A 19416-nucleotide genomic window follows, 5' to 3' on the forward strand; every position below is an offset into this window, starting at 1 on the left:
GTCAGACTGTTTGATGTACCCTCAGTCAGCACAACTGTCTTACTAATAACCAAAGCATTTGAGAGCTGTTCTTACATGGAGGCCCACAGCAACAGGGCACACTTGGCTGCTGAGGAATCAGCATAGCAGAACTGTGAAGCACTGGCCTGCTTTTGCAGAGAGTCTTTGGTACCTTGTTCAGTACCACAGTTTGGTACCATGTAAAAAGTGTCTTCTGCAAATCTGAAAATCTGAAGCTCTCATTTTGCCCTTCATGGTGGTTTCTCACTCATTTTAAGATTATCTGACAGGAGCTAACCCAACCTGTGTCCATGTAGGAATGAAACATGAAAGATCTCTTTGGAGTTTCCCACCAAGGACTAGCCTGCTTTTTTACAAGACAAGGAAATTAATGGAGTATAACTTTTGAGTATCATAATGGACTTGTGTGTGTATGAGGACTCCCATCAAGTCCTACTTGGCCCCAGGTTTTGTCTGCCTTTAAAGCGAATGAGAGAGGGGGCCCTTAATCCTTAGTGATTTTTCCTTTGAGAAAGAATATTGCAGAGTTCTGGTATGTGCTTTCCTGTGCTGCTTAACGAGATTTATGTATAAAATTATGATTTGCTTTCTTCTCTCATGTTATTTTTGGCTGTTGGCTATGTCAGTCTTCTTCCTTTGGGCTTTTACAGTTGTTTATCTCCTATACAGAGACAGCAGAATTCTTTTTACCCTCATGCCCTGGTTTCAGCTAGGGTAGAGTTAATTTTATTCCTAGTACTTTGTGTAGTGCTATGTTTTCCCTTTTTTCCCCAATTCTTCTCCCCATCCCATAGGTGGGGTGTGAGTGGCTGTCTTGTACCTATTTGTCAGCTGGAGTTAAACTGTGGCATCTTGCAAAGATGGTCTGTGTTGTGCTACCAAACACAATGGGTGGACTAAAGAAACACCACATGATTGTGGGTTTTATGGTCTGGAGTAGATGAACATTTTTAATGAAAAACATAAAATCAGAATTCTGCATTGGTACACACTGTTCAGTGGTTTTAAAATAACCTTTTTTATTTTCCTAGAGCAAAATCAAGTAGCGATCTTAAAGCAAATCAAACCCATATTGAATATGTTTGATCTTTGAACACCAAAAGCTGAAAAGAGACATAAAAGCTTAAAAGAGCATGCAAAAACAAATTGTAAAAGACAGATAAAAATAGTTGAAAGCACAGTCAGTGTGATTACTCAGAACTGCTGCAGTTCACAGTTTGTTCAGTTAAAATGAGCTGCCTTGGGTTTAAACATAAATTAACACAGCATGCTGCAAGCTGTGGGGGAAAGTGAGCAGCCCAGCCTGCTATTCCTGTAAGGAATTGTCATCTTCAAAAGAGAGACAGATCTATGTTTTTTGGGCTGCTGTGACTAGAACTAATCTCTCTGATCATGACTTGTTGAACTCAACAGAAGCTTTATTCAAATAACATGATATCAAAACAAAGCCTTTAAACAAAACACTAATACTTGAAATTAGGAGAGAATGATACATGATAATCAAATTATGGGGGACTCTAGTGTAGGTATTGTTCTTGGAAGCTTCAGTGTTTGTATTCCTCTTACACTAACTTCCTAGCAAGCCCTGTGTCTTTCCAAGCATCTTTAAAGTAAACACAGCAATGTCAGATGTCTTTGCCTGCAGCAGAAAGAGGAACCAAAGGGGGGAACCAGAAACGTGAACATATAACAGGAAGACAATGTTTGCTTTATATTTCTGTCAGTCAGCCGTTTGTGGCTGTCATAACATACACGTGGTTAACTGCAGCACTTCATCTTGCACCTGGGACAGCTGGGATGCCCAGGTAGGGTCCCATTCCTGTACCTGTGAATTGTGACCCTGTGGAATATTCCAGCATCATCTCAAGAAAATAGCAGGTCTTGTCTTTAACTCTTAGTCCAAAATAGTGGGCTAATAGAACTCCATAAGAAGTTCACTGTTACAGTTGACAACATGCTTTGAATATATTTTTTAAAGATTTTAAAAAATATTTCTCTCATGTGACATTCTTCCCAAATGTAAGATGGATTTATGTCCCTGACATGTATTTTGCAAGGCATCCAATTGAATCTCTCAGCTGTGAGTTACAGAACTGCAGGAACCAAGATTATCAGTGGTTGAGGTTGCAATTGCAGAATAACTGTCTGTTTGGGATATTTATGTTTGCTGGTAAAATTATGGGTTGTCTGAATATAAACGATTGATTTACATGCAAAGGTATGTTTTTTGGCAAATTCTAGATTTAGACATGTATCTGTTATTTTTTTTTTCTCTGTGCAGCGTGCAGTTGTGATGGTGTTGGCTCACTGGGGAATACCTGTGGTCCTGGAGGGCAGTGTCTGTGCCGTGGTAACTATGCTGGGCTGAGATGTGACCAGTGTGCTCCAGGATATTACAGCTATCCCAACTGCTTCCGTGAGTAAAAGCCTTCCCTACTTTTACCGGGGTTTTCCTTCCTATTTCTACAATATGGAAGAAAAGAAATCTTCTCAAATATATTTCCATTTAAAAGATTTCCATTTTGATGGCACAAGAACTTTAAGAAAATACCTGCCAGTTCCATAGATTAGTTTCCAAGTGACTGCTTTGCATACAAACTCAAATACTATAAATCAGGCTAAATACACATTTTAAAATCATTATTAAAGGCTGCTGCTGTCTTGGAGTTTAAAGTATTTGAGTCTTTCCAAGGTAACCATATTAAAAAGCCCTTTCAAGCTCACACTGGCTACATTGTGCTTCTGCTCTACTACATTCCACAGCCTCTGTTTTCAAAAGATCTTTCAATGTGTTTTATGAAGGTGTCAACAGCGAGTGTGACCCTGCAGGTAGCGTTGGTTCTCACTCTGTAAGTATTCTGCCACTGCAGCTAACAGTGCATGTTAATCATTCGTGTGTCTTTGCTGAGCACATCCAGCTCATTGCTCAAGCCCTGAAGCCTGCTCTTAGGCTCTAAAAGAATTGCAGGAGCTTGTTTGAAGAGCAGGAGTAGAAATAAACTTCGTGTTTTGTTCTTTGATCATACCAGTGCAAAACCTTGTCAAGGATGGGAGGGGGGTTTATCTTTTATATATAGAATATGCAATTTGTTTATGTCTTTTTGGTATACTCTTATTACTAACATATACATGAACATATAAGCCTGTGTATGTCTCAAAGACCTTCTGGGTCCGGCTTGCAACAGGCCTTTCAGGATCCGATTATTCTTGAAAAATCATTGCATCTTTGTTGCCGTTCCACTATTATTGCTATTGACATGATGATGGTTATTAGTAATTGCTTATTACCAGAAATTACAGGCATTGTTAAATGTGTGGCAAAGACCATCTAGACGGTGAGTCTGTTGGGTGGTAGGAGTACCTGGGTAGGCTTCCGTATAGAGCTCTGTGTGTCTTCCACCAATAAAGAAAAGATTAAATATGAAAATGAATTAGTATTTTTAAGGAAATATGGGGTTTACTCCTTGTGGAAACCAGTTAATACTTTAGAGAAGTTCTAATAAGGCTATAAAAGAATTGGAAAGTACATCCTTTGGGACCCTTAGAATAAATTAGATACATACAAAATACGCAGAGTGGAACAATCCTGTGCTGATAGTATGAGAAAGAAAAATCTAAGATGTCTGAATCAGCCTGAGATCCATGTATCTATAAAAGTCAGTAAAGTGCATGAGCTCTTAACAATATTAGGTTTTTCTTAGTAGTAAAGATCAGTAAGTTTTTTATGAAGCAGGTGGACCCATATTAGCTCCTTTCTCTTGTTAGGGATATTGTCAATGTCTCCTGCACGTCGAAGGTCCTACCTGCAGTAAATGTAAACCCTTGTACTGGAACCTGGCCAAAGAAAACCCTGAGGGATGTACAGGTATGGCTTCATGGCATATTTATTTGCCTTATGAAATGTGGTCATCTTTATTCTCTGACACTGCCTGTGGTGCTCTTCGTGACTTTCACAATTCTTGTTAACAGCAAATTACCCATGATACCAGCAGTTGCTTTCAGAAACCAGGCCATAATTTCATGGGTGTTTGCGGAGTGCTGGACCAGGGTGTGCTCTGAAGTTCCAATGATGGCCCTATGGCAGATCCAGTGCACTGGTGCAAGACAGGATTTTTACCTGTAACCCTGAAATCAGAATTTGGCTCATTGTTTTGAGAAAAAAAGTGCTTTTTCACTTTATGTTATTTCCTAGCTTAGAGTGTAAAACCTTCTTGTGGCCTCAGGGTGTGACAGATCTGTTATGGTTTATATCTGTATAATAACCTATGATTGTCAATGTTTTCCAAAAGGGAGTGTGTGTTTTTCAGGCAGATAATAATAATTAATGAAGATTAAAAAAGGTAAAGACAAAAAAATCTTTAAAGATTCTCTCCAACTGTTTCCTTTGGAACAGATTCCACCACAACAGCCACTTAGGATGGCTAGCTTTAGACTTGATAATAGTATCATTACATTTTTTACTTTAGATCTCTAAATACTAAACAACTCCTCAAATATTAAGTACTGCACTTTCCACGTTATTCTCTGCTTTCAGTCACAGAGTCAATACTGGGTTTGTCCAAACTTCTGGCTTAGCATAGTTCCTCCCTGCACTGTTTTCTCCATTTCTATTTCATATGGAGAGTTGATTTGATTTGATTTCATATGGAGAGTCCCAGAGTTGCACTGCAGAATAGAAGGTGCCAGTCGGACTGGAAGACATTGTTTTGTATCAATTGTCTGAATGTTTCTAAGAAAAAAAAATTGTAAATTCAAACTCAATATTGTTTTTTTGTCAAATACGAGTTAAATCACTTTAAAACACAACAGTAAATCACATATACTTAGAAGTCCTCATTCTTTCTCCTTCTCTTTTTCTTCTCATTTCATACCAGTATCTTGTCTGCTGTTCTGAACTTTCCAGAATAAAATCCACCTTGTGGCACATTGACTCAAAATTGTAGATTGAGGGTGGTGAGGTTTTTCCCTGTAAAGTGTCATGAAAAGATGAAATGCAGGTGTCTTCTTTTTTTCATCTGTGCAGCATGTCAGTGTGATGTGAGTGGAACACTAAGTGGAGTTGCAGAATGTCAACAGGTAAAGAGAAATTAAAAGAAAGATATTAATAAAATTGATTATTGATATAGATTTTCTAAGGTAGAAATCTTAGCACTGTTTATTGCTTTTGAACATAAAATAGCTAGTTTTATACATCAAAGGATCGATTTTACACATCCTAAGGATGTACAAAGTTTTAAATTTTTTTTTTCTTCTTGAGTTTGTGTATTTTGTAGTCTATTTCTGAAGATGATAAATGACAGAGATAATGTCCAGGTAGTGGTTTTTCATGTGTTTGGGTTTTTTTTGTTTTGTTTTGTGTTTGGTTGGTGGTTTTTTTTTTTTGTTTTGTTTTGTTTTTTGAGATTAGAAATTTCTTCCTCTTTAGAATTAGAGGGAATTCAAAGTATTGAGAGATTAAAGCTCTGGAAAGGTACTGAAACATTTTTGATGAAATTTATTTTTTTTCACAGGAAAATGGGCATTGCTACTGCAAATCTAATGTTTGTGGAGATTCCTGTGACACTTGTGAAGCTGGTTATTATGCTCTTGAAAAAAAGAATTATTTTGGCTGCCAAGGTAAAATGAATAAAGGCCATCTCTAGTGGAACATTTGCACTTAGCACAGAAGTCTTTAGAATTCCCTAGGCAGTACTTTTAGAATGGGGATGTTTGAATTACTCATGTGCACAACATTTTGCACTGGTGCTGGTCCTGTAACCTTGCTTGTGACTCCTCTTGTGCCTTTCAGCAGGAGAAGGAACAAGGCAGATATTACTGCTGTGCTTCCCAGTCACTTTGTGCATGTCTTAGAAAACAGGGTGCTTTTAGACTATGGCATAAATCTTGTTTAGGAGCACTCAGCCTTTCAATCCAGCTTGAAATTTTTAGCCTTCTCATACTTGTTCCTTAGTACAGCATATTATACCTCATTACTAGAGGTGTCCTTTAGTTTGTGCCACAAGTCCTATCTCCTGTAGAAAGTAATTCACTATTGTTGTGCAGTGTCAGTTGAAAATATGTATATTATATGAACACATACATTGCAATTTTGTCAGATTAAATATTGGGGTACCTGACTTTGAAAAATTCACTTCTTGCAATTTTTGTAAGTTAGGTTTTAGATGTGGTTGTCAGTGGAGTTTTTTAACATATTTGTTCTTTGTGATATTGCTGCAGAGATTCTGACTTGCTAGGAAAACATTTGAATAGCAATTCTGCAAAACTGCAGCCCTGCATTTAGCAATGTGGCAGGGTGTATTATTTGAGAGTTTTTTTTTTAAAGGGATTTTTGTCACATTCTAAGGAGAAATTAAAAAGGAAATGGGCACAAACACGGGAAGCTCAAAATAATTGCAACTCATGCACATGTATTAAGTAGTGTTTGAAAGAGTCTAAAGGGCTCTGGGAGGAGGAAATGGTGTTTAATCAGGTGAAGCCGTGGTGTTTTTGCTGATAACTTACATCTCTCTTTTTCTGATTGGCTTCTTCTCTTGGCATGCCAGGCTGCCGGTGCGATGTTGGAGGGTCCCTGAGCCCAGCCTGCTCCCAGCCCTGGGGCAGCTGCCGGTGCAGGGCGCACGTCGTGGGCACCACCTGTCAGGAGTGAGTCCAGCTGGGCTCCTGGCACAGCTTCAGCACTCGTTGTACTTTCATGTGACATTCTGGTTTTGTTGATAATTAACTTGGTAAATTGTACTGGTTATTGATACTAATTTTCCTGGGAAGTTTCCTTAAATTACCAATACCAGTTTTGCAATAATACTGCATATGTATCTATATATCTATCAAGAGTTGTATAGGAGAAGGTAAAAGGAAAGCTGTAAAAGCTTCTGGAAAGAAAATTCACATTGCATCCCTCTTACCAGCTGTCTTGAATCTATGAGCTGCTGTCAGAATTTGTCAGCCATCAGCAGATCGCCTCCCTTCCACTGCTTTTTGCCCTTAGATGTAGATCATGAAAGACTGGTGATTCTTTGCTGATTTGTTGCGGGTTTTTTTCCTTCTTGAAAGGCCTGAAAAAAACTATTTTTTTCCTGATCTGCACCACTTGAAGTTTGAGATTGAAGATGGTACTACTGTCCAAGGAGGGAAAATTCAGTTTGGCTATGATCCTCAGGAATTTCCTAGCTTCAGTTGGAGAGGATATGCGCGGATGTCCTCTATACAAGTAAGCTGGTATTTCACTCAAGACTTCGGGGTGAAAATGAAAACAAAAGTGCATGGCACATATGTCTTTATAATACTGCTATGTGTGTGGAAGGTCATGGAAAAAAGACAGAAAAAAGGACAGGATCTGACTAATCCAAACTCTTTGGCACTATGTTGCTATTTGCATTAGTGAGTGTTGGTGTTTTTGTCAGGTCATGTGCACTTGCTTGTGCAAATATGCCTTCTTCAGAAATGTTCTTTGAGGTTGGTTTTTTTGTGAGACAGTTGTAAAGAGGGAACTTAAAACTTTAAAGTCTATCATAATAAGTTCAAAAGTTGTTGTGCCAAGAACAGTGAGAACAGCAGAAGATTAATGCTTGGCCAAATAATTTGAATTGCACGGGTCCAAGACAGTCTGTATCCATAAGATTTTCAGGTAAATCCAAGTGCTGTCTCTGAAGTCATCTTACACTTGAATTTACATTGGGTAGAGAAGAGAGAGTTGCCAGCTTTTATTATGAATGATAGCTTCACATTACAGGAAACAGGAAAATGTGTGGTTCAGTAAAAGAAGCTGTGAGCAGGGGCATATTGGCAACATTTATTTTAGTTTCATGACAGACTATGAATAAAATAAACAACAGCTGAGGGAATAAGTAAATCACAGGTAGAAAGTCACCATAATTTCTCTGAGAAGGGCCCTTCTGACTTTGGATTGAACTACTGATCAAATGAAGCAGAATTTTAAAACAGTAGATTTGAGTAAGAAATGGGATTTGTTCACTCACCTTGAAAGCAGGGCTTTGGTATAGTTGTGTCCAGCCTCCATTTGTCCAGGGACTAATGAATCATTATAGCATGGGACAAAAGAACATAACCATTGCACAATCATATCCTTTATGTTCTTCATTTTTCAGTCTTTCTTCTTTTGTTGTTTCGGTCTTGGCTTTTTTTATCCCAGATAATTTTTGAATTTTCAGTATTATTCCACATTGGTAAATGAAGGCAAGTCTTTGGTGTCTGTGATTTCTTAATGCCTGCTTTCTAATTCAGCTGCTTTTTGCATTTCTTTTCTGGGGGCATTTTGTACAGGCTTTTTGTTCTCTTCTCAGATGTGGGAAACAGAGAAAATGTTTGCATTTGGGGAAGCAGAGTGGACCACAGTGCTGGGGAGGTCACTGTGCCACAAGCAGCTTGGAAAGGGACAGCAGGTGGATTGTGATGGGTGAACTGGTGGGAACTGGATAGTGAGGGAGCTTTAGGATTTAGGATGGAAAGAAAGATAGCAAACCCATGAGATTGCACCAATCCTGTTTTTTTCCTAATCCACCACTGACCCTTAACATGTATCTTAGTTTTTCTGAAAACTAAATAATGGGGCTCTGTGAATGCAGAGAATTTTGTGGGTCTGGAGGTGTCAGTTTGGCCCCAGGACAAGGACAGCATTCCTGCTCTTACAGCTCTAAGCAGCTGTAGGATCTGGTAGAGGATCAGCAGATCCTCTCAGTTTCAGTGACAATCTGAGGTGTCTGCATGCTGTGGGACATCAGACCAGGATCAATGATTGTGGCCTGTTCCTTGGAAAGGCAGGAATATTGACAGCCCTTGATAGCATATACCTCCTTTATGGCACAAGTGGGGAGAATAACAGTAAAATATTGTTGCTGTATCACACTAACACACGTTAGTTGAGCCATTCTGTGTCCTTCTGGATCAGCTGGTATTCAACAAGAGTTTTATTTCACAGGAGATTTTGTTCTATGCTCTTTTGTAAGCTGCTCATGCCTTTTTGTCTGTGCCAAGTGGTTTTTCTTTCTCCGGGTGATAGTAACTAATAATGTACTTTCCATTCCTCCTTTTTCCTTCTCTTTTTATTTTTCCCAGCCAGAAGTGGTTATGCCTATCACTGTGGCTTCCCCTAAGCTCTTCCACCTAGTCCTCCACTATGTCAGCCTGGGCTCAAAAAGCTCTAAAGGGAAGATCTCAGTTGCTGAGGGAAAACATATTGGCACTAATTATACTTGTAAGTGAATTAATTTTCTCACTAGGCTTCCCTGTCTTCCTCTGTCATACACCAGCATTGCCACTCCAGTATATACTTTTCTGCATGTGCCTCTTTCTTGTAGGACTTTAGTCTGGTGCTTGCATGGCTTCTGACTGTTCCTCAATTCAGCACTTTATGGCTCTTTTTGTTTATTAACTTTCATTTTTCAGAATGAAGTAAGGATAACTTTGAATGTGGAAAAGTCAAACCTCTACTTATTTCGCATTATCCTGAGGTATATTAACCCTGGAGGCGAAACATTATCTGCTCGCATATCTGCTTGTCAATCTCAGCCTGGAGCAGGTAGGTGTAACTCAGCAGTGCAACAGCTCAGGTGAATGTTAGATCAGAGAAGGCTCTCCAAGGTGCACCTAAGTCAAGTCTTTAATGTTGCTTAAAAGGCATCACTTTTAACAGTGTCAGTGCTTTTGGGCTTCTCCTCGTACATTTTTGCTGTGTAATTGATGTGGCTGTGTTTGCATGAAACTCCTGCTTGCAGTAGTGATCAGCATTTGTTTCTTCAAATGTTTGCCACACTTAGTACTTTCAGTCCTGTACTTGGAAGCTCTGAACTGTGGGTTTTATGAAGCTTTTAAAGAAGGGGTAACAACACTTTGTTTGGTTTACTTGCCTTTAATATTCAAGTTTTAAATGTGGCTTTTGCCTTCATTCAGTGAGTAGAATTTGTTTAAAATGATGAACCCAGTCTACAAAGTTAGTTCTGATTACAGAACTCAAAAACATGTGATGCCTTTTAGGCCCTGGTAAAAGGTAATTACTCCATATCCTTTGAATGGTAGGGGCATACCAGGCCTGTGTGCAGAATTATGTCTTACTATTCCTGCCTTACTGAGAGGAGTAAAGTTATAGATCCTTTTAAAAATTCAAGTAAGACAAAACTGAAGACTTCACAGGCACCATTCAGCAGAGTGGCAGAAATTATGGTCATCATTGGCTTCTAATGGCTGGGAGACAGGGAACCAGATTTTGTCTGTGTCCAGGGTCTTCAAAGAGGAAACCTTTAATATTCATAACAGTTGATCCTCACGACTTCTATTTGACAAAGCATACCACAGCTTTATTTCTGTAGTACATAGAGTCACAGAATTATCTGGGTAGAAGGGGGTTTAAAGATCATCCAGTTCCAGCCTCCTACCATGGGCAGGGACACCTTCCACTAGACCAGGTTACTTAGATCCCCATCCAACTTAGCCTTGAACACTGCCGTGGATGGGGCATCCACAACTGGCCCATCATCTCTGCCTAGAAGTTATCTGTCTGTAAGTAAACATTTTAGATGCTACTGAGAACCTCCAACACCTGAAGTCTTTGACTTAAAGTCACATTAGAATATGAAATGTGTCAGTTGAACATACTGAGAGTCAGTGCAGAGAGAAGTTGAATGAAAAATTATGGAAGGGGAAACTGAAAAAGTGGCCATTTCAGGTATTGCAAAATTGGCCATTGCATGGGGCAGAACTCTGCTTTTCTGTACCAATTTGCTCAAGAGCAATAAGAATGAAAACAACGTTCATAGCTCTGTGTCTGGTCGAGTGCATTGCTAATGCATATTGACTGAAAATCATTGATCAACTCCTGTCAAACAAGATGTAATGGACCAAATTATTAATCCAGCCCACTAAGCAAGTAGAGACATTTTACACAGTCACTTATGTTTTTTACTTGATTTTTTGTTTTTTTTGGCAGGGGCTGCTCAGAGCAAAGAGTTTGTCTTCCTGCCCAGCAAGGAGCCAGCTTTTATCACAATCCCAGGAAAAAGCTCCACAGAGCCTTTCTCACTGGCTCCAGGCATATGGACTGTCAGTATAAGGGCAGAGGAAGTCCTCTTGGTAAGAAAACAATTGAGGAAAACAACTGCTTGAAGGTTGTCATGAAGTTACTGCTCTGGAGTTGTTTGCTGGGAAGAACCCTGCAAGCAAGGGAAATTCAGCACTAGTGAAAGGAACAGAATAAAATTGTGAAAATTTACACTTCTGCCTCTTATTTCTTTTCTGAGTTTCTTCTGCTCTAATTTTTCTTCTCCTTACAATCTATCTGGAATCTGTACCTTCAAATGATAAGGTATTATTAACATACAGCCCAAAGCATAAATGCTCACAAAAATTAGTAATTTTTACATATCAGATCTTGTGTCTAGAGCTTAGCTCAGCCAAGGACTTAGTTTCTTGACAAAAAGTCTTCATAAGAGTATTGTAAAATGGGCTGCATTATGTGCAGGTCAATGTCTGACTGCTTTTATCCTCCTATCTTTTCTCTCATTCATTGAAAAATTGAAAAATTTTCTAGCAGCAGTTCTAAGAAATTGCTGGAGAAAGAGAAATTGTTTGAGATGATAATTTATGAAAAACCTTAAATATATATGATCACAAAGACAGCATACTGAAATTCTTACATATTTTGTACAGGGATAAAAAGCAGTGTCTCTAGTCATTAAGCCTGGAGCTGTATTAAATTTGTGGAATACCACATGAAGTGTTAGTAAAGAGCTTGCAAACATATTTCTTGCTGAAAGTGACAGTATTATTGTGCTGGGTTTTTTCACAAATACATTTGAAAAGGTATATATTAATAATCTTAGCCCATCATGTTCTCACAATAACAGTTATACTTAAGCTCTAATATATTAATTTAAGTAAGCAAGGCAGAGCAAAAATATACCAGCTTTTGAAGGACATCTTAATAGGTTACATGGAGTATTTTAATCAAGTCATCTGGGATACGTGAATCTCCTGTGTGGAGTCGCCCAGAGCTGAGTTGTGTGCTTGTGGATGGCACTCATGGATGAAAATTACAGGCATCTGGCTGTGTGTTACTGAGCTGCAGGGAAGCTCCCTTTAGTGCACTGTCTTGTACATGATGGGAGACTGGCTTCAGAGTTTCCCTGCTCACAGGGCAGTTTCCTTCATGCCATCTTTCTGAAATTACAGGCTTAGGGAAACACATTCTGATGTTATTGGCCCAAGTAGTAACAGAAAAAGCCCCACCCACATCTTGCAGATACCCTCTGTGCAAATTGTTTATGTGATTGGTTTCATTCATTGTTATATTGTGAAAGCCTGGAGATGTTATTTTTATCATTGTTTGAGTGCTTTAGCATTTGTTGTATTCTTTGTTCTTAGGATTATCTGGTGCTGTTACCTAGTGATTACTACGAGGCATCCCTGTTGCAGATCCGCGTTACGGAGCCTTGCACACATCCTGGGCCTGCTTCAGCAGAACAGTCAGTAGATGTGTTACAGCCTGAACCAGTGCCTTGGTTTATTTTGTTATCATCCTGCTGCACTTGTAAACTATAATAACTCTGTGGTTTTGTTTTTTGTTTTTGGGTTTTTGTTTTTTATTTTTTTTTGGTGTAAGCTGCTTGTTCTATCAGCATTTGCCCCTGGGTGGATTTTCCTGTGTCCTTGGTTCAGAGGCAGTGCATTTCAGACACGGGGGAGAATCCAGAAGAATACCTGTGCGACAGCCAGCTCCCAGTCAGCCAGTGATGGCCCATATCAGTGGAAGAGAGGTCAGATTCCTGCCTCCTAATTGCAGTCCCATCTGTGTTGTTGACTATAAACCTACCAGACTAAAATGGTTGCAGATTTACAGCTCAGGATTTTCAGATCTTAACATATCCCTAAAACTGACTCGGCACCAAGCTCTGAATTTTACACAAAACTATGTAAAAGTATCAGTGTAGGCAGATTTATAACTGTGACTGGAGTGGACATTCCACTCTGGCAAAAGCATTTCATTAAATAAAAAACCTTCTCCTTTAGGCATACTGGCTTGTTCAGAAGAAATGATATAATGATTTGTCAGCAGAAATGGTGTACATACATCACTCTAAATTAATCCTTTTTTTTCTTAAATAGCTACACTTAGGTAAAATGTTTGCTTTACTGAAAAACAAGCCGAAGCAATTATACCACTGCTGTAGGTCCTTTGAAAGCAAAGCATGTTTTATGAAATGAGAAGATCTACTAGAAGTGTGTTTGGCAAAAAGTGAGGGATTTTATCAACTATGTGATAGTGATGTAAAATGATTATGGCCTCTATTACTGTGTTTGGTTATTAATTTTAAAAATACCAAGTACAGCAAGAATACTCACATGCCACAGGCTCTGGTGCTTCACCACTGATGCATGTGCAAAATTTACTGGTATGAATAATTGCAGTGAAGTCAAGAGGGCTGTTGACAGAATTATTTACATGTTTAAGTGTTTGTAGCCTAAGGAAATACTGAGAAAAATTTGAAAATAATTATGTAGTCAACTGAAGCAAAACCTTTGTAACCACAGCACTTAACTACTTAGAAGTATTTTGCATCAAATATTGTGTTAACCACTTTGTGCAAGTATCCTAAAAGAAAACCTTGATGCTTTAAAGTATTATTGTTTGCTGGAGAAGATGCTTTCACTCTTCAGTAGGGAGTAGGGAATCAAAATACAGCATTGCTACAGTAGGAATTTTGTGTTCCTGGAAATATTTTTTTGGTGGAGAAGTAAACTCAGTTTCTGTGTGTTGTTAAGGATAGCTTTGAGATGATGGTGACAATTTTTTAGCATCTTAACATTTCTTCCCTTTCTGCTGGGGAGAAGAGAAATAATAATATAGCAATTTCCCAGTGTTATTTTACAGCTTTCCTAGAAAGGTTATAATGGCAGCTGTTTCTTGAACTTGTTTGACTCTTGTTAGAGGACAAAGTGATATTTATAAGCATTGCTTGCATTCTGCTGGGTGTCTTCTGTTGAGACACTGCAAGACTGGCTCTGGACTAATGCTGACCAGTCAAAAGAGCAGGAAATGGGAGCTTCCTGCAAGAAAAGGGAGTGAAAGATTTAACTCCTTTTTTGTTTTTCAATTATTTTGACCCAGGTCAATTTAGAGATGACCATAAATGTTCCTCAAGTGGGTCGCTATGTTCTGGTTTTTGAATATGCCAACGAAGAGGATCAGATAAACACTGCAGAGGTAACAGTACATAGCCCTGGACCTGTCACTGAAGGCAGAGTGAGAATATACAGTTGTAAATACAGGTGAGAGTTTCTGAAATAATCGCTAAATGATGAAATAAGCATTTTGAATGTAATTATACTTTTTATATATTGGAATCCATTTTACCATGTAGATTGTTCAAATTCTAGGGTGATTTAAAAGTAGGTTCTGGATTCTGTGGATTTTGTAGAGGTTTTTAATTCTCTTTGTGCAGTCAGGTCATTAAATATTGCCACTGCTTCAATGAATTGTTTTCCTATTCAAAGGGTTACTTTTTTATATACATTTTTAAATCCTTATAAACTACTAATCTCCAAGTCCAGTGGAAGAGCATCGCTGTTGGCTGCAGATGCCGGCACTGATTTTCTTCAGTTAAAATTGTGTCTAAGGGCTTTGGCTATAAAAAATGTAGCAGCCAGTTTTACAAGAGTATTCCCACCGTTTCTAACAGGATTTGCTGAAGCAGAAGTATAAAGGTCTCTGAAATTCTGCCTGTAGTCATCCTCTGGCTGTTAGGCTGTAGGCTTCAGCCAAATGCTTCTTTATCCTTGTTGACTGGTGAGGTTACTGCAGATGTTTCTGCACAAGAGATTTTGCCTGTCCTGAGTGAGACTGTCTTTAACACTTGAGCACCTCAGCTTATTTTGAGCCCTTGGGAGAGCCTACGCAGTGCCAGGGGACTGCCAGACATGCAGCTTTTACTCCCATGAGCCAACTGCTTGGCAGAGTGGAGGGTTAGGGATATTCAGGATGAAATTACCCAGTAAGAAAAATCATTTTCATCAGCATGTTTGTGATACAGAGCACAGCCATGTGAAGCAGTGACCTTGTCAGGTTATTGCTGGGGAAAGCTCTTATTTTAGCCCATTACATAACACTTTAAGCCCCAAACTTCTTGCTATAAATCTTCCATTTTATTGGGGTTTTGGTGGTTTTTTTCCCCCAAAACACCCACATTTTTTTCCCATATTTTATAGGCTGATTTTGGACATACTTGTTTGTTTATATGATACATTAGAAACATGTTTATGGAAATACAAAGAAAGCCCTTGCTGCTTTAATGTAGCAATGCAGCAATTCCCTTCTGCAGACATTCTGCATGAACTGAGTGGTCACATTGTCAGTGAGGTGCTGTGTCATCTTTCCCAAACAGGAAGGTGCAAATCTCTTCTGATAAAAAATAAATCAAGCAATGACATAGTGAGGTACATGTAGATAACAGTAACTTGTAGAATTTGTAATATATTGTGCCAAACTTTCTTACAGCTCAGTGAGCTTGACTATTCCAAATAAGAGAATAAAACATCACAGGCTTTGAGCAAATCATGAGTAAGGGACCTATATTTCTCTAGTTTTACATGTCCCTAGCCCTGAGCTGACCTTTTGTCTGACCTGTGCTTTAAACAAGAGCAAAACTTACACATTCTCTGGTTTGTAGAGGAGGCAAACCTGTTTTTTCACTTGCATTGAGGAGTATATCAGCATACAGAATAGCTTCCTAAGATCAGGCCTTGCCCAGCTGCCACTGTGTGTGCAAGAGCTGCTGATTCACATCCTCAGAGGCCCATGGCAGTAGTGGAAAGGAGCAAATGGTGTGTGCTGGCACCTCAAGGAGCATGGCCCAGGCAGGAGAATATTAGTTACACACCACAGTGTGTAACACCACGTTACACAGTGTGAAAATGTCTGCAGGTAGCATCTATGAGTAGTTGTCTGTCCACATCCTACTAAGCCAGTAGCTCAGATGGGTGTCTGAGCTGAGATCTGGAGGCTTCAGCTCTAACCCACCCAGGGTAAGCAGTGTTTAGTATGTGGTAGATCCTGTGTCTCACTGGCAAGGACAGTGCATGTTCCACAGTGGCCGTGGGCAGGTGAGTTATGGTCCAGCAGGAGGGCCAGGTGCTGTGGCTAGCCAACAGCCGGGCAGTGAAGCTAGGTGACAGCCTGAACAACGTGGCAATGCCAGCAGGCTCATCCTCAATCCTGCTTTCTGTCTCAGTTTCCTTTGTCGCAGCGTTGTAGTTGATGACAGGAATCGCGTTGCAGCCTATGACCTTCTAGCAGACACAAAGATACGTCTGAAGGCGTCATCAAGTAATTTTCTTCTGGTAAGCTGACATTTCCTTTTCCCTTTGGTAATACTTGATGGGGTAAACAAAGATACTTGTCTCCCTACGTTCACATTCTGTAAGATAACATGTGAAATTATGTATATTAGATGCTTGACTAGACATGCTTTATATACACCCCAGAATGCTGAGGCAAACTTTGTCAAAGAGAAACAGAACTTTGCCTTTATTGGCAAGGTTTTTTCCAGCTTTCTTGTGCTTTATTTCAGTTCCCCTTTCTCTTCTACAAGTAAACGTCAGAGGAAACATATTCTGGTAGCATTTATACAATAATTTTTTATTGTCTTTTTTATCTTTCATTTTTTATAAATCCTCAAAACCCATGTCTCTTACAAAATTCAGGTAATAAATGCATTTATTTCGGGTAATAAATGCATTCATTGATCATATAGCTTTTAGGTATTTTAAATAAAAAGCCTTCACTGACCTCTTTTGGCCGCACCAGGAATATACATTTCTGGAGAGTGAATTTTCTTACGTGTTGTTTCTGCTTTCTATTTTAGAAACATGAGGTTTGTTAAAATCTTGAGCTCCAACCCAGCTAGTAAGAACTAGCAGATCTAACAGCTGATACATGTTTTCTTCACTTCATGAGTCAGTATAAACTAACCTTTTACATTTTAGCTTCCTGCAGCAGCTGCTGTGTTAACAAGATTCAACCTTCACAATCTTTAATTGTAAAGGCTGCACTTAGCAAAAGATGGGAGAGGGGAAAAGAAGTGCTTCTGATACGTAGACACTGATCATGAGGTCAATGGCAGCAGTTTTGGGGTTAAAGACATTCCTGTCATTCATGCAGAGCAGAGAGGCAAATGGGAGCCACCTCCAATGCTTTCCCTTATGTCCTTACCACCATGGGTACAGCAGGACTACCACAGATTCATTTCTTTATGCCTACTTTTAGTTAAAATAAAAAAATCCCTTATGAGGTCTTGCTTCTTTTGAAATGAGTTCTGAATCCTGGGAGAGAAATCCTGGTGCCACTGAAACTCACTCCCGTGGACTTTGCACGAGCAAGTGTTTGTGCCTTTATTTGAGAAAGTCTGGGAGTTCCCCCAGGGTCCAAAAGTCTCTAAGGGCTTTTCCCTCCTACCTCTCTACATTCTTTGCCTTGCTTCTCAGCCTTTGAGCTGGTCTTCTGTCTTTTCCCTTACCACACATATATATTTACCTTTTAGTTATTTCCCTCCTGAACAGCCAATATTCCCTTGACAAGGACAGAAAAATACTATTTAACCCTGAGGCATTGAGGTGCAGGGAGGCAAAGGGATCTGAAATCTTGTGGGAGGTCCATGACAGAACATGGCTTTGGGCTCATATCTCCCTGTGCTAAAATTAGGCTTCGTCCTTCCTGTTCAGGCCTGGCCCTGTTATTTATGATATTAATCGTGCCTTGTGCTTGTTTTTCAGCACAAGGTTTGCATTATATCAGCTGAAGAATTTTCTCCAGAATACGTGGATCCTAAAGTACAGTGCATAGCTGCTTACAGGAGTAACAGTGATGGAAGGTAACTTGCTTGGTTTTATCCTTCCTATTATCTGAGGACAACCTTGAAAGGTAGAATAAATGGTGTTTTGATTCTTCTGAGTGAAGCTTTTCTCAGTGACTCACAGGTGATTTGTAGGCCACTTCTGTAAAGTAGTCTTTGTAAAGAAGCTGAAATGTTAGTGTTAATCTAGACAGTCTTTGCACAGAATTTTGTTGATAACAGCCTTTTCCTGGCCCATCTGAACTACCCAGTGCTGATGTGTAAGAAAATATGCATCTTTCACACGCCATCCAGTACGCCAAGGTGTCCAAGCTGGAAAATCACCTCTGCTTTAGTGGCCTGAAATGCTTACTGTTCCATCTGGAGTTTTAGGATGTTACTGCTTCAGCTGTCCCAAAATGTAATTTGTCACTAGGTGTGGGATGTGACTGCCCTTCCATACACAATTTGGCAGCATCAAATTACTCCACATGTAAACCTCTGCTTCCCAAACAAACCATTCCCTTTTTCCTGTCATTGAGGAGCCCTTAGGGTACGTGTGCCTTCATCATTCACCTCACACAGTAATGCCAGCTATCCCTCTTCTCCATCATACTTTATAGGACCAGTAATTAGGGGACTCATGCACTGCTTGGTTGATCCAGGCTGACTGCTCTTCTCGTGCTGTGAAGATCTGAACCTGAACCTTGCCTTCCCAGTGGTCAGGTTTAGGTTCCACAGAGCATCTCCTCTGTCCTGTTGAAGGTCTTCCCCTCCCCATCTTTTGTTCTTTGGGGACAGAGAGGAACTGTCACTGCAGCTTCCAAATTAGGGACCTCCACATTTCAGTGCCTGTTGCACTCCCCATGATGTGCCTCGTGATGCCTAGTCCTTTCTTCCTACTGATTTAGCAGTAAAAAAAAAAAGTATATGTCGTTTGCGGGACATTAAAGGCAAAGAGTTGGTGATTTGGTCTAATAGTTTTCCAAATGGTAGCTTGTAATATAATGGTTGAATTGAAACAGAAAGCAGAAAAATCTGGATAGTAAATTGGATAAAAACATGTGACTGTGCTTGGTTTCCAAGCATGCATAGCATTGAATCACAACTTTAATTCTTCTGCTCAGTGTTACCACTGAGAGCAGCTTTCTAAGACTGAAAATACTTGTCATTCACCCAAAGTTATTTTGCAAATAGAGGCATTTATATTTTGAGTAAAACAGGGAAAGAATCATGGGTGAAAAACATGATTCAAAATAAAACTAATGTAGAAACTTACACATTTGACTTTGGTTTTGTGTTGGGTATTTTTTAAAAACTCTTGTTAAATTTGCATTGTTTACTGTAGGTTTTTGTTTTGTTTTTATTGTTATCTGCCAGCATTTTTGCTTTCCTGAAAGTGTTTAAGTTCATCAAATTGAAAGATGCAGAGTCTTGCCTCAGTTTAACAGTACTGTAAATGGATGCTGCACATGATTTCCCACTCAGGCCTGGCAAATACATCTCAGTTCTGGCCCTGAAACATACTTGCCATTCCAGTTCTGGGCCTATCTTGATCAAA

The 19416-nt window shown here is 39.4% G+C and overlaps 1 protein-coding gene across 1 annotated transcript in view; it reads left to right on the top strand.

Moving 5' to 3' along the window:
* Positions 1 to 19416, top strand: part of LAMA3 (laminin subunit alpha 3) — a 106824-nt gene that overhangs the window by 34148 nt on the left and 53260 nt on the right. Inside the window, exons 13-26 of the mRNA XM_053962534.1 lie at positions 2303 to 2437; positions 2824 to 2870; positions 3787 to 3886; positions 5045 to 5097; positions 5532 to 5637; positions 6564 to 6663; positions 7072 to 7228; positions 9424 to 9556; positions 10961 to 11103; positions 12394 to 12494; positions 12632 to 12785; positions 14138 to 14298; positions 16257 to 16365; positions 17797 to 17894. Of these exons, the coding sequence (XP_053818509.1) occupies positions 2303 to 2437; positions 2824 to 2870; positions 3787 to 3886; positions 5045 to 5097; positions 5532 to 5637; positions 6564 to 6663; positions 7072 to 7228; positions 9424 to 9556; positions 10961 to 11103; positions 12394 to 12494; positions 12632 to 12785; positions 14138 to 14298; positions 16257 to 16365; positions 17797 to 17894 (1597 nt within the window). The remainder of the gene's footprint in view (positions 1 to 2302; positions 2438 to 2823; positions 2871 to 3786; positions 3887 to 5044; positions 5098 to 5531; positions 5638 to 6563; positions 6664 to 7071; positions 7229 to 9423; positions 9557 to 10960; positions 11104 to 12393; positions 12495 to 12631; positions 12786 to 14137; positions 14299 to 16256; positions 16366 to 17796; positions 17895 to 19416) is intronic.

Source organism: Vidua chalybeata, chromosome 1, assembly GCF_026979565.1.
Source record: "Vidua chalybeata isolate OUT-0048 chromosome 1, bVidCha1 merged haplotype, whole genome shotgun sequence".
NCBI lineage: Eukaryota > Metazoa > Chordata > Aves > Passeriformes > Viduidae > Vidua > Vidua chalybeata.